Source organism: Tasmannia lanceolata, unplaced genomic scaffold (genome assembly GCF_043159265.1).
Source record: "Tasmannia lanceolata isolate RefF3 unplaced genomic scaffold, GAP_Taslan_0.1 ptg000020l, whole genome shotgun sequence".
In the NCBI taxonomy this organism is placed as follows: Eukaryota; Viridiplantae; Streptophyta; class Magnoliopsida; order Canellales; family Winteraceae; genus Tasmannia; species Tasmannia lanceolata.
Window position 1 is genome coordinate 21,288,863 of NW_027518697.1, and position 13,640 is coordinate 21,302,502.

General features: G+C 41.0%; 1 protein-coding gene across 1 annotated transcript in view; it reads right to left on the bottom strand.

Annotated features, from left to right (window-relative positions):
* Window positions 1-328: 328 nt before the first annotated feature.
* Window positions 329-13,640, bottom strand: part of LOC143854325 (putative 1-acylglycerol-3-phosphate O-acyltransferase) — a 45,937-nt gene continuing 32,625 nt past the window's right edge. Inside the window, exons 6-9 of the mRNA XM_077364209.1 lie at window positions 11,201-11,310; window positions 11,024-11,123; window positions 1,145-1,268; window positions 329-667 (exon numbers count right to left, since the gene is read on the bottom strand). Coding sequence (XP_077220324.1) covers window positions 542-667; window positions 1,145-1,268; window positions 11,024-11,123; window positions 11,201-11,310 — 460 coding nt within the window. The 3' untranslated portion in view covers window positions 329-541. The remainder of the gene's footprint in view (window positions 668-1,144; window positions 1,269-11,023; window positions 11,124-11,200; window positions 11,311-13,640) is intronic.

A 13,640-nucleotide genomic window follows, 5' to 3' on the forward strand; every position in this document is an offset into this window, starting at 1 on the left:
CTTCGGACACCCAGCTGCATTGTACGTGGCAATCAGGTCACTTCATTCCTTCAAACGTGAAGTACTTCAGCCCCTTTTCAGTCATAGATACACTGTAGCCGGGTTTCCCAAGTGATGAAAAGGGGCACATTTATCACTTCCCTAAAAAATTTGTCCATTTTTTACTTTCCTTTCCACGAGGGTATCGAGACAACCAAATGGAGGAGCCTTATTATAATTGCAAGATTAGAATTTGTCCAATTGAATCCATCTCTGCGCATAATTAAGCAGAGATTTATGGTGATTTCATGCTGAAGTAAATCTGTGATCCAAACACAAAAGGTTCATATCACCCAATCACAATTCAAAAGGCCCCGCTTTATTTCTTTTCATCGCATCTACTGAATCCAATTTTTTGCAACAATAGTTTGCACAGTATGGTATTGTATAGTGTACAATAATATACACCAATACAACAAATAATAGTTTCTGATTGTCGTGGGAAAGAGAATGAAATTAATTATAATCATAAATTAGAGAGAATAATGGTATTGAGCATACTTTAAGCAGTCGTTACGCTATCCGGGAGAGACTCGATCCTGTGATCTGGCGAGAGAAATCTACGGCAAGCATAGATGACAGCCGAGTTGAATGCCGATGGATTATTTACGAACACAAAGTGCCCACCCTGCAAACACAAGGATTAAAAACAACTTTATAAGTGCTCTACAAATGATTTATCAGAGAGAGAGAGAGAGAGAGAGAGAGAGAGAGAGAGAGAATAGTTACAAACTTAGAGTTGGGAATATTCGGCGAGGAAAATGTTCAAAAATTTGTGAGATGTTTAGAAAGAGTTGGAAAAAATTTGGATAAAAGAGCATGTGCGTATCTCTATTTACAGAACATATATGCTTAATTTTCTAAATACAACAAAAGTATGGAATGATGGTTAAGTGCATGAATCAGGTTGTGATTTGTGAGTTTTAGTTTTCACTACAATGTCTTCATTAATTTTGAATTTCTCAGGAGATATACAAATAATGAGAAATCAATGAATTATTCGTAATATATGCACATTAAAAAATCCGGACTTTTTACGAGAAATTTTCAATTATTCAAACTTTTTCACTGAGAGAGAGAGAGAGAGAGAGAGAGAGAGAGAGACCTCAGGAACTCTAATGATTTCACATGGGACCTTCATATCCTTGCGAGCTTCTTGCGCCCCTTGGAATTTCATCCAATCTTGATAGCCATATATAAAGGTGGTAGGCACTTTCCATTCTGATGCCCTGCAAGCATGAAATACAGATGCTATATAAACGTGTAACTTAAAACCACTACAATTATAAGGAAAACAAAAAAAAACATCAAAATCCCATTCAGTATTTTGAGATTTCTTTTCTACAATGGCAGATAATCCAGTCTAGATCTTTTCTAGGTTGGTTTCAAATTGACCCTTGGGGGGAAATCACATTAAAAATAAACTTAATTAACCCCTAAACCAATCCTTGCCATTCACCTCATTCTAAAATTCCAGCACAAAACAGTAGACATTTCCCAAAATCCTCCTCTAGGAGAAACACATGAAACCCCACTTTTCTTTTCTTTTCTTTTTTTTCCTATAAGGATTTTGAGTTTTGATCCCTTTTAAACTTGTCTGTCTTATTTGTCAGACCCCAAAAGGGTTCATACTTGTAGAAAACCACTAAAAATACCTCAATTATGGAAAATCAAACAAAACCCAATTAGAAACAAGTCTATCAAATATATGGGACCCTCTGAAATTCCTATGATGTTTCTTTCTTTGAAGTAAATGTTGCTCTTGCATTAAGAACAAATTGGAAAATCAAACAAAACCCAATTAGAAACAAGTCCATCAAATATATGGGACCCTCTGAAATCCCTATGATGTTTCTTTCTTTGAACTAAATGTTGCTCTTGCATCAAGACCAAATTGGATGACTGATGGTCTAGCGATCCGCAACTAAAAACAGAGTTTCCTAGAGATTTTGAACAGAAGCAAGATGCAAGTTGACCCACTTGATTTGTTGGTATAGGTTCTGCATGGCCTTCACTGCCTTCAGCATCATGCTTCATACAATTTTTAGAGCTTAGAAACATGTATGTAATATGTATTATCAATTTCACATGGTACGTACTTGAAGTATGAAATTTGATAAAACCCTTCTCTAAAAAAACCTTGAATAGTTTCCGCAATTACCTATGGTTTTATATCACACCGGGCATCTTTATAGTTTTATAACTTTTATACACCACAACACTACACATCAAATCTGATACATTTGAAGTATCTATTTTACCATATTGTTGCCAAACATCCTCACGGGTACAAATACAAGTTTGCGCTTATTAATGCACAAGGAAATAAATAGAACCAAAGTTGCCTAACTAATATCATAGTCAGAAAATCCAACTATTCATGTATGCCAACTCAACTTGTAAACACCGGCTGAATGACATCACAAAGTGCGTGTCATTCAAGCTAAATTGCATCCCTCACACAGTACAGAAAATGAAGAAATAACCTTCATATCTTCTCTAATGAGTGAAAGAAATGTAAACAAATTCCCATGGAGTCTATATAACAAAAGATTTTAAAAATATGACGAGACAACTCATCAGGTTACCAACCAAATTATTCATAAGAACCTGCAGAATGGCCTTGCAATTCTGTGTCATCCAAAGCACATTACATCCTTTCTGCATGGGAAATAAAGGAGTAACTTTCACATCTCCAAAGCATGAAAGAAATGTAAATGAATTGCGGTAGAATCTTGCATATCCAGGTTAGTCTTTGTTGAGGAAGAGAATAAGAGAGAGATTGTGAGTTAGGGAGTCTCCCGCTCACTTATGTATTTATATAGAATGAGAAATGTACAAAAGACGGATATGCCCATAGGCAGGAATGTATATGTCAAACATTCCTAGCTTGCTACAATTATCACTCAATTTAGCTTTGTTCAATGGCTTGGTAAACATATCCGCTAATTGGTCCACCGATCTAGTGAACACTGTGCATATTTCTCCTTTTTGAATCTGGTGCCGGATGAAGAGGCAATCAACCTCGATATGTTTAGTTCTCTCATGAAGGACTGGATTTGTGGTAATGTGAATTGCTGCCTTGTTGTCGCAATATAACTGAGAAGGAGATGATGGGGAGAAATCGATCTCTGACAAGATAGAGAGTAACCAAATGAGCTCTCCACTTGTGTGTGCCATAGCTCTATACTCCGCCTCTGCACTAGATTTGGAGATAACGTCCTGTTTCTTACTCCGCCATGACACAAGGTTACCTCCTACAAATGTGCAGTATCCTGTGGTAGATCTCCTATTAGCTGGAGATCCTGCCCAATTTGCATCTATGTACCCTTCTATCTTCTGATGTCCATGTTTCTTGAATAGCAACCCTCTACCTGCAGCAATTTTTAAATACCGAAGAATATGAAGAACTGCTGCCCAGTGTGAAGCACAAGGTGAACTCATATGTTGGCTGACAGCACCAACAGCAAAGGAGATCTCTGGGCGTGTGACTTAGGTACACATAGAACAAAGGATAATGTAAGTCCAACACGAGGAAAAATATCACCAAAACCAGAGATAGGAGTGGAGCTCCCATCAGCCAGTGTAATGGATTGATCAGAAAGTGGACGAAATGAACGAAGTGTGGAAGAAGTACCTATCATATGATTGGAGGCTCCATAATCAATGATCCAAGAGTTAGAGCTAGTAAGAAGAGATGCAGGGGAGCTACCAGGCTGAGCAAAAGTTGCAGTCGGGGGATGGCTGGTAGATCTGAGACGCTATACTCATCATAGTTAGCACGAGACAAAAAAACACCATCAGCCTGAGGCCCAGTACTGGGCGGAATGGAAGTAGAGGAGGGCTCAGAAGAATCTGGTGCAGCGAGGTGTGCGGAGAGACCAAAACGAGCCTCAGAGGAAGGACGAAGCTCAGGGTGCAAAACATAACAAGTCTCCATATAGTGTCCCTCACGACGACAATGCGAGCAATATGGACATGGTAGGCCATCACGCCCTGCAGGAAGATCACGTCCACCGCCACGACCACCACGGCCAGAGTCACGGCCACGACCAAAGGTGCCTCCACCCCGAGTAGCACGGTCACCTAAGAAGCATGGGTACTCTCCGGAGGTCCACGTACCCGTGTCGGGTGCGTATCGGGTGCGGGTGCTCTTGGGTACTCTTTGGGTGCGTACCGGGTACGCACCCGGGTTTGTGTACGTATCGGGTGCGCACCCGGTTCAAATTAAATCGAAAATTACAGATTTACAATATATGGGTTGTCCAAAAGGGGGGTTGAATATATTAAAATATCTATAGTATATATCCCATAATTAAAAACCTAACAACTTAGAAGTAATATTAGATTTTGGTGATGTTAATGTTATTTGATTGTTTTCCAATTAAATTGTTTGAATTCTTGAACAAAATATTTTATTTTTTATTTTTATAAATATATAATAAAATATAAAAATATATTATATTAAGCGTACCCCCAACGTACCCGTATCCTATTTTTTTAAGAAATCACGTATCCACGTACCCGTATCGTGTCGTACCCGCACCCCGTACCCGTATCTGTGCTTCATTGACGGTCACTACGCCATAGGCAGCAGTGGCAGTAATATCAACCGAAAGAGCAGACATTCACCAAGAGTACATTGCTGGGCACACAAGTGAACCTCCTGAAGAAAGGGCATAATGCCAGATCAAAATATCTGCTGACGAAGATGCAAGTACTCAGGACCCAAAGTCTCGAGAAACTTAACGACACGTATCTGATCACGCTGCTGCGCGGCCGTAGTCAAATTAGTGGTAAGAGGCATAAGAACATCTAACTGCTGGCAATGGGAAACAAACTGACTGTAGTAGGTCGAGAGAGGAGTGTCTCCGCGGTGAAAGTTCATTCACTGAGAATGTGGAACAGATTCGAGAGAGGTTGCCATTCCAGGAGAAGGTAGTAGCAGTATGATCCCAAACCTGGCGAGCAGTGGGAAGGTGTCTCATGGTCCCGGAAATCTCAGGGACATACTCTGCCAGAGGAGAGTACGGATAAGGGCATCATCCTACTCCCACTTTCATAAGTGGGATCATTGGAAGGAGGGGGGTCACAACGAAGAATAGAAATCTTCCCCCTAGCAATGAGATAGGTCTCCACAATCACTTTCCAATTCAGGTAATTGGACCCATCAAGCCTGACTGTGGTCGTGGGAGGAAAAGAGCCATCCATCGAAGAAGACGAGGGAATATATGAGGAAGATGATGGGCGAGTCGAAGGAGCAGTAGCCACAGAGGGTTGCATGCGAGCGGGATCCTCAATCATTGGGCTATCCATGAGGAAATAATCAAAGAGAGAAAAACAATGGACAAAAAAGAAAGGATGCCTTGCCGTAGATCAGAGAAATCAATAATGGAGATCGCGGCTCCGGACAGAAAGAAATGATAAATAGGGCATGAGAGAAACCCTTAATGACATGAAGAAGACAACGGAGATAAAGATATGAGATTTAAGCCATTTGAGAAGGGAGATAGATTAGGGTTGTCACAAAATCAACAAAATACGTCAAAAATAGAGCGTAGGTGATCCACGAGGGAGAAGGGAGATGGGAGAGAGGTTGGAGAGAGGGTTAGGGGCTGGACAAGGGTCGGAAGGGGGTTGGGGATGAAGGGTGGGGCGGGGGGTACTGGATAGGGATAGGGTGAGTGGGTGGTTACTGGAGAGCCGGGGGGTTGGTACTGGAGAGGGAAAGGGGGGTGGGCAGGTGATGGAGAGAGGGGTACTGGAGAGGGGGGGGTGCAGGAGGGGGCGGGAGGTGCAGGAGGGTGGGACGGGGATGGGTTAGGGTAGGAGTGGAGGAGGAGAAGAAGAAGAAGAAGAAGACGAAGGAGGGTGGGGCGGGGATGGGTTAGGGTTATGGTTGGGTCAAGGAGAAGAAGAAGAGGAAGAATGGAAGAGGAAAGGGGTTTCAATGGGGTCCCTAAGGATTCAAAACCCTAGAGCTCTGATACCATGTTGAGGAAGAGAATGAGAGAAAGAGATTGTGAGTTAGGGGTTTCAATGGGGTCCCTAAGGATTTATATATAATGAGAAATGTACAAAAGACGAATATGCCCATAGGCATATACATACACTAATAGTCTTAAATCTTGACCTTTATTAAAATATATAGGTACGCTTCTTCACGAGAAGATCTTTCCTCAAATAACCACTTCAATGAGATGCTAAAATAAGTGCACAAAAGAAATGCACTAATCTGAATTACTTTAACAAGAATTAGGTCCTCAATGAGATGCTAAAATAAGTGCACAAAAGAAATGCTCTACTCAGAATTACATTAACAAGAATTAGGTCCTCATCTTAAGTATAACATAGGAGGATTCAACTTTTTTTTTTTTTTTTAAATTGACTAGTATATATATAAATATTGATGAGTCAGACAAGATAAACATGAAGGGACCAAGAGTGCCCCGTGATTACATCGTATGGCGGCTAAGGAGAGAGCTCCAAAGCCCAAAAGATAATTAAAAACTATCCAAAAATAATTATTTCCCTTTACATTCCCCATCATACCCAAAAATCCAAAAAAGACCAACTTCCAACCAAACTCTTGCGATCTTCATCGAAGATCTTGAATCAGCACCCATAAAGATTCCACCAAACTTTGCGATCCTCCTCAAGGATCTTGAATAGAACACCTTCAACAGAACTTCCAAACAACTTGTGCGATCTTCCTCGAAGATCTTGAAGACAAACCTTCCCAACTCGAGTCTTAAAGAGCTTGAAAACAACTCCTTCGAAGATTGATAATCTCCCTCCACTTTGTGCAATCTTCCTCGAAGATTTTGAAGAAAACCTACTGCAAGGTTAAAGCAGAAACCCTCAACATATTCCATCGACAACTCTTGTGTCAAGGAATTACAAAAAAGATTATGATCAATCCTATCCCCAAAAAACTATACAAAACTAACTCAAAAATGTAATAAAGACTGTCCCCAAAAAAACCACCCAGAAACTCCACAAGAGCTAACCCCTTTACTTCCTGAGAGCTTTAAGCTCTCTACTGCCTTTCCCTAGGGTTTTTTCCTTTTTTCTTTCTCCCGCATCCCGCTTCTCAATCTCGAGGAACATTTTTTTTGTCCCTTCAACATTCTCCGCGTACCCTATTCCCAGATGGTCCCCCATTTTCGTCATTTCATCAAACTCATCATAGTCCTCTTCTTCTTCTTCCGTATCTTCTTTCTCTTCCTCTTCTATTTCCGACACCACCTTCCCTTCCCCCTCTAAAACATCCTTCTCTTCTTCTGTTGAAACCTATTAACCCCTATCAATACAGGATTTAATTTTCCCACTGAATTCTGCTTCCAACGAGTCTCTTGATATTTTAGACTCCTCATCGGGGAAAACTATATCCTTCTCTGTTCCCTTTTTTTTCTACCGAAGTGGCCTCCAGGAGAGCCTTTCTTTCCTTCCACTCCTCTTCCAGACGTTGTTGAAAGTATGGCAACTTATAATGAGGTATACAAACTTCTTTGACATGCCTTTTTCTTGTCAATTGGAAAAACTCTTCCTCATTCTCCATTGCTTTCTTTTTGAATTTTTTCCATTGAACTTTCATGTATTCCATCGCGATCTCGCTTTTTGTCGGAGATCCCTCGCATGATCTCTTCTTCTCTTCCCCTCCATTTTTTTGGTATTGAATCATCTTTCCTTACAGCCTTCCTCTTACCTCTATCATCCACTCTTTCCTCATCTTCGGAGGAGGATGAGTCTCCAGGTTTCTCGTAACTTTCTAGCATTTTTAGGATGTCTGAGACAAATTGCTTCTTTCTTGCTCACTTCTGTTTGAATGATGGCCTTCTAGTTTCTTCTTAAAGGTTATAGAACCGCCTTTTATGGCCTCTCGGAGAGAGGAATTGAAATGGTGATGCTTGGTCTTATCGAAGCCTTTTCCAACACGAAAGCTTTTCAAATTCCAATCTAAATTTACACCTTTACGAGCCAAGTGTCGCTTTTTCAGTTGCTTTCTTGTTCGGTTTCCCAAAATTCTTTTTTGTAGCCAAAATTTGAATCTTTCGAGGCTATATGCAGTCTAATGTCCTTTCCACTCCGATGTTCTGATTTTGGCGCAGGTCTTTTCAAAAGAGATCTTTTTTAGATTTTTATGAGTTTCCTAACGTTTTGTGAAAGCGGTCTGTGGGGGCATTAATTGTGTCTTGCTTGATAGCCTCAAAGTTCGTAGTCCTTGGTCTTAGAGAACCGGCTAGGGAGGTCTCAGCTACCGTCTGACTAGATGAAAATTTGAATTTGGAGTTCAACGGCTCTTTCTTGCCAGATTTTACCTTTTTTGCCCTCCACCATTCTCTCTTCCGGCACAGGAGGGGGAAACCCCATGATATTTTTTTCCCATTTTGGTTAGCCAATTGGGACGAACCTTCCTCATTTTCACCTTCAGGCATACATATAACTTCGACTAAATAAACTATGTTATCCAATTTTAAATTAATGAATGGTGTCACAGACTTCCAATATTGAGTTAAGACCTTTACGAAGTCAAAGGCCACGCAGTAGTCATGATTCCCTGATAGTTGGACTTGAAGCACTTGTCCAACAAACTTTCCCAAGGCTTCAACTGTCGATAATGACCATCCATGGAAAGGAGTAACATAAAATCTTAGACACACCGTTTTTGCCCCAGCATGTATGGGCGGGTTCCAGGAATGCAGGGAGGCCAGGAATGCAGGGAGGCCATGTAGTGACCTAGAGCATCTCCCTCTTTTCTGAGAATCCATAGGGCTTGCTACTCCGAGTCAAACCTGAATAGAATTTCCGAACTATTAATTACGAGAGACTTTGGTAATAATGGTATATTCCAAGCTTTAATATAGCCCACTGCCATACCTCCTCCAGGTCCCATGAGGGATTTTTCATGCTCCCCACCAAGCATTTTTTCAGTTCCTTTTTGCGGTCTTCCACCTCTTTTCCTGCTATAGAGATTTCAGGGAATCTCGCATTAGCTCCCAAGTCAGGGGAGGACATCTCTCTCTTTTCTCGCATTACATAACCCTCGTCTTCTCCTACTAGCCCTCCATCTCTAGCACGAGCACACTTTCTACATTTATTTCGAGTGCCAAAGTTGTAGTATCCGCAGATTGCGCACTTCCAGTCCTCGGATTGTTTCGAGGTCGATGGTAGCCCCAGATCCTCTGCCCCTCTTCTTGAGTGTCTTCCACAGCTAAAGAGATTTCTGCTGGCTTCTAATGTTCTTTCTCCTATATTTCCAGAGATTGTATCATACTCCCGGGGGCTCCTCGGCGAAGAACGAGGAGATGAGTTTAAGCTCCGACCATTTCCTAATAGCTCCAAGTTTTTCCTACAACAGTCTCTGTCAATCTCCAACCATTGTAGAGCTTCAAGCACAGTGTAGCCTGCCTCTATTATATCTAGATATAAATCTTTGAGACTTTCTATCTCGTATCCACAACTGCAGGTACCATTAGCTATGTTCCTTCCCAGGTAAAGGATCCCCGGGGAGTTCTCCCGGCGCTGGCCAAAGAACTCCTTTACTCCCACCGTCTCTCGCAACAGCTTTCCTCTAGCATAGGAGGATTCAACTGGCACATATTTTTCAAGTATAAACACATAAATTTTAGGTAATGTTTCTATAGGCCTTCATTGATCCCATGGTAGGGATGGCAATTGGGAAGACCTCCTACAAATAACACATGCATATGCATTGTAGAACATTGTATGTCATTAATGGCAAGTCTGTGCTCTCAAGATCTCCCAAACGGATATCTTCCAAACGGCCCCGTCGAGTCACAATTCAAGACTGGCCAAGATCAGCTGTTCGCGGTCAAAGCGGACAATAGTCCACTAAGAAGAGTCCTGGAACCAATGTCTCATTTGAGCGAAACTGCTTCTTGGCCCATGAGACCCCAAATTTACGGCTCCACTATCCCCTGAGGCTCACATAAAGAGGGACATATGGCCTGCCCCTATTGGTATCGAGAAAGCGACTTCCGAGAGGAGAGAGGAGAAAGCTTTCCAGAGATTGAGAGAGCATGTCTAGTTATAAATGACCACCACTTCATCTTCATCAATCTGCTTGGCCCGATGCATCTGCCCATGCTGTTGAACGAACCTGGCTTTCATTTAAGACTTTTGAAGATCTTTCATTTGAATTCGAACCTGGCTGGCGCTCTGGTTTAGTGTTGTATATAAGTACATGTGTTAGGGTTTACGCTTATTATCTCAATACGTTCAAGCCGCAAGAATTGGTGGGTTCTCTAGTTCTCTTTCTTCTCTGTCTATCCCTCAATTCATTACAGCTTCATGCAGATTTTGCATGGTATCAGAGCCTAATTGATCAAGATCTAAAGCAAATCTCTATTCAATTTAGTAGAGATATCTCTACTACATCTCAAAACCCTAGCTTCCTCTATAGTTTTTTATTTATTTTTAAAGTTAACAAAATTTTATTTCCATCAAATAGATTGGTACATCAGATACAAAGGGACAAGGTGTTCCCTCCATACCAATCACGGCATAGCCGGCAGCAAGAAAACAAAATGAAAACTACAAGTGAAATAATTCAATCGGCCCCTGATTCCTGCCCAAAGAGAGTGATGACAGAGTCGATCCTTGCAGTTCCAGCCTTGGCGAGTTCGTCAGCCTCAGTGTTTGCCAACCTTTTCCGGTGAATGAGCTTCCTCTATTGTCTTCCGGCCTTAGCTTCCTCTATTGTCTTCCTTTCCAATTTGACACCCTAGTTCGTATGTCGTTCACTTTCTTTTCAAACTCGATATTTCTCTTACAGTAAATTGACTGCATTGTTAAAAATCAAGTGTACTATCTTATGCAACTAAACATGTAACCATAAACATAGGAAACATTATCATTAATAAGGGAAGTACTTCCATTAAGTACGAAATAATTTTGACATTAATATGAAGTACTTTGACCGATTATTGAAATAAATTGAGGGAAATTAGCCAGTACCAACCTTTGCAGAAGGGGCAACTTCGCATATGCTCCAAAAGAAAAAATATATTTCAAGCATAATTCTCCACTAGCTTTGGCAGCCAAAGTATGGTATACATAGTCTTCCATTGAAACACAAATAGTTAGAAGACTGTTAAATCATAGTGATTTACATATGAATATCATATATAAAACATACCTGTTAGCAATTTGGACTCCTCTTCGTTCAATACGTCACCATTTGACTGCGTGCCAAATCTAGTACTTGTGTACTTTCGAACCAAATCTGGACCCCAAGGTCCTAAGCCCCTGCATGACACAAATATCAAAGGTTGCATAAGAATTATATTGCAATGTGCTGTTCAAAAAAAAAAAGAATTATATTGCAATGTGATTTGATTTTATTTCTTAGAAAATTTGGGCATAGAAATTGCATTTTCCATTAAGAAAAAAATGTATGATAGTATAAACAGCTTAATGGTCTCTCTAGTTGTCATTAGAGCTGGTGAAAGGATGGAGGTGTGACATCTGATTTCCACTATCTTATAGCCGAGTCATCTATTCTTAATCCTCATTGGATATACAAGCCTTTTGGGAGATTCTTTATATTCTGATTAGTTAATCTCGCTTTTTCATATTTAGTTCTGATTGTGATTCCTTTGATGATAGAATAATCTAGCTTCTTTTGTTTTCCCTTTTAGTTATCATTTTCAATCTACATTCTCTTCAAAACCTTTCCTCTCCTTGCACCTTCTTGTGCTCTTATCTCAAAATATATTTTTGCCAAAAACCATTCATGCCCACCTCATATTTGACGGGCAAATGAGAGGAAACCCATCAAGGGAATATTCCAAATATTCCCACAAATCTTCCTTCTAATGAGGAGTTCCCACCTTTTTTACTTTCTCAGAGGGTTCAGTTGCTTCATTCCCTACAATGCCAAAGGTAGAAGAATGTTGAATAACACGTAAGGGTAGTTTAGGTATTACTGGTAGTGTGAGGGGTATTGTAGTCTTTGTACATTAGATGGCCTATTTGGGCCTTTATATACATCGTACATGAGGAGCTCCCTTTAGTGGAGACTTCACATCTTCTCTACTTCTCTTCTTCTTCCTCTCTCTAACCCTAATCTCATTTCTAACATGGTATCAAAGCCAAAAGGCCTAATCCTTAAGAAGAAAAGAAGAAGAGTCTATCCTCCATTTCTCGTCTCTCTCTCTCTCCCTCTAGTCTTTTGTGTCTCCTTTTGTTTGTTGTTGTGGGTTTTTCAGCAAACCCAAAAATATCTCCCTTTTATCTCTTCCAAAATCCCTAAAATCTCTCTTCTCTATCTATATTTGTGCTTTACGCATCCTGGAATCTCTCCCAAATCTATCTCTCGGTTTTTCCGTCGCCGTAACTCTTTCCAAACTTCTGTGTATCTCTCTCCCTCTGTGTCTTCATACTCTCCATTTCTCTTCTTCACGGCATCTAGGGTTTCCCTATGTTAATCGCATGTTGCGATTAACACAGAGAGTACTAATCGCATCGCATGATGCGATTAACCCTATCTGGTAATCACACCATGCGATTAAGTTTATCCTCCCCCTTACGATCAGTGTCGTGCGATTATCCCTTGTTGTTAATCGCATGTTGCGATTACAACACCCTGTGCAATTAACTTTTGTTTATCCCTTTTGTATTCTAGTCTTTATTCCCATGCGATTACTCCATCACTCTCTCGTCTGTTCCCATTTCCATACGGCTATGCCTTATGTCCTCCAAACCCCTATTGGGTTGTCTTATTGCTGTCTTCTTGTCATCTCTTTCTTCCCATTGTCTTTTCTGTGTATGTTCTTCAAGGCGCACACGAGCTCAAATGTCTAAGAAAGGTGTGGTGCCTTGTTTGTTTTCGTTTCTTTGTCCTCTTCTTCAAGGCACACACCAACTGTTTGATGAAATGTCCGAGGAAGGTGTGGTGCCTTGTTTGTCTTCGTTTTCGTTACAAGTTGAAGGCATTCGACCTTCGAGTTGAGGGGGAGTGTTGTCATGTTTTTCTTGGAGTTGTTCCTTTCTCTTGATGTTGTCTTTTTTCTTCGTATTGTCTTCTTGGGGGAGTGTTGTTATGCTGTTATATTGTCTTTTCTTGAGGGAGAGTGTTATCGTCTTCTCTTTATGATCTTTGTTCGTCCCCTTAGTGGTTGTTATCGTCTTCCTTGTTGCCTTTTTCTTATCTTGTCCTGGCTCATGTAGTCTTGCCCGAGGGGGAGTGTTGTTGTGTTCTCCTTATGTTCTTCGCCATGTTCGTTGTTTCTTTTCCATGTTCTTGGCGTAGTTTAAGCATTAGTTTCCGGCTTTATGCCTCATCTTTTCCGGGCAATGGTTTCCCCAATGTTGGTCGGCTCTCTTACAGGCGACGGTTTCAGTTTTTCCGTTGACCATTTTTTCCAGGCGATGGTTTCCCCATCGTTGGTCGTCTCTCTTACAGGTGACGACTTCGTTTTCCCGTCGACCTCTCTTTTCCAGGCAATAGTATCCCCATCGTTGGGTGGCTCTTTTACAGGGGACGACTTCGTTTTCCCGTCGACCTCTCTTTTATGGGCGATGGTTTCCCCATCGTTGGTCAACTCTTTTCAGGCAACGATGTTCATGCCGTCGAC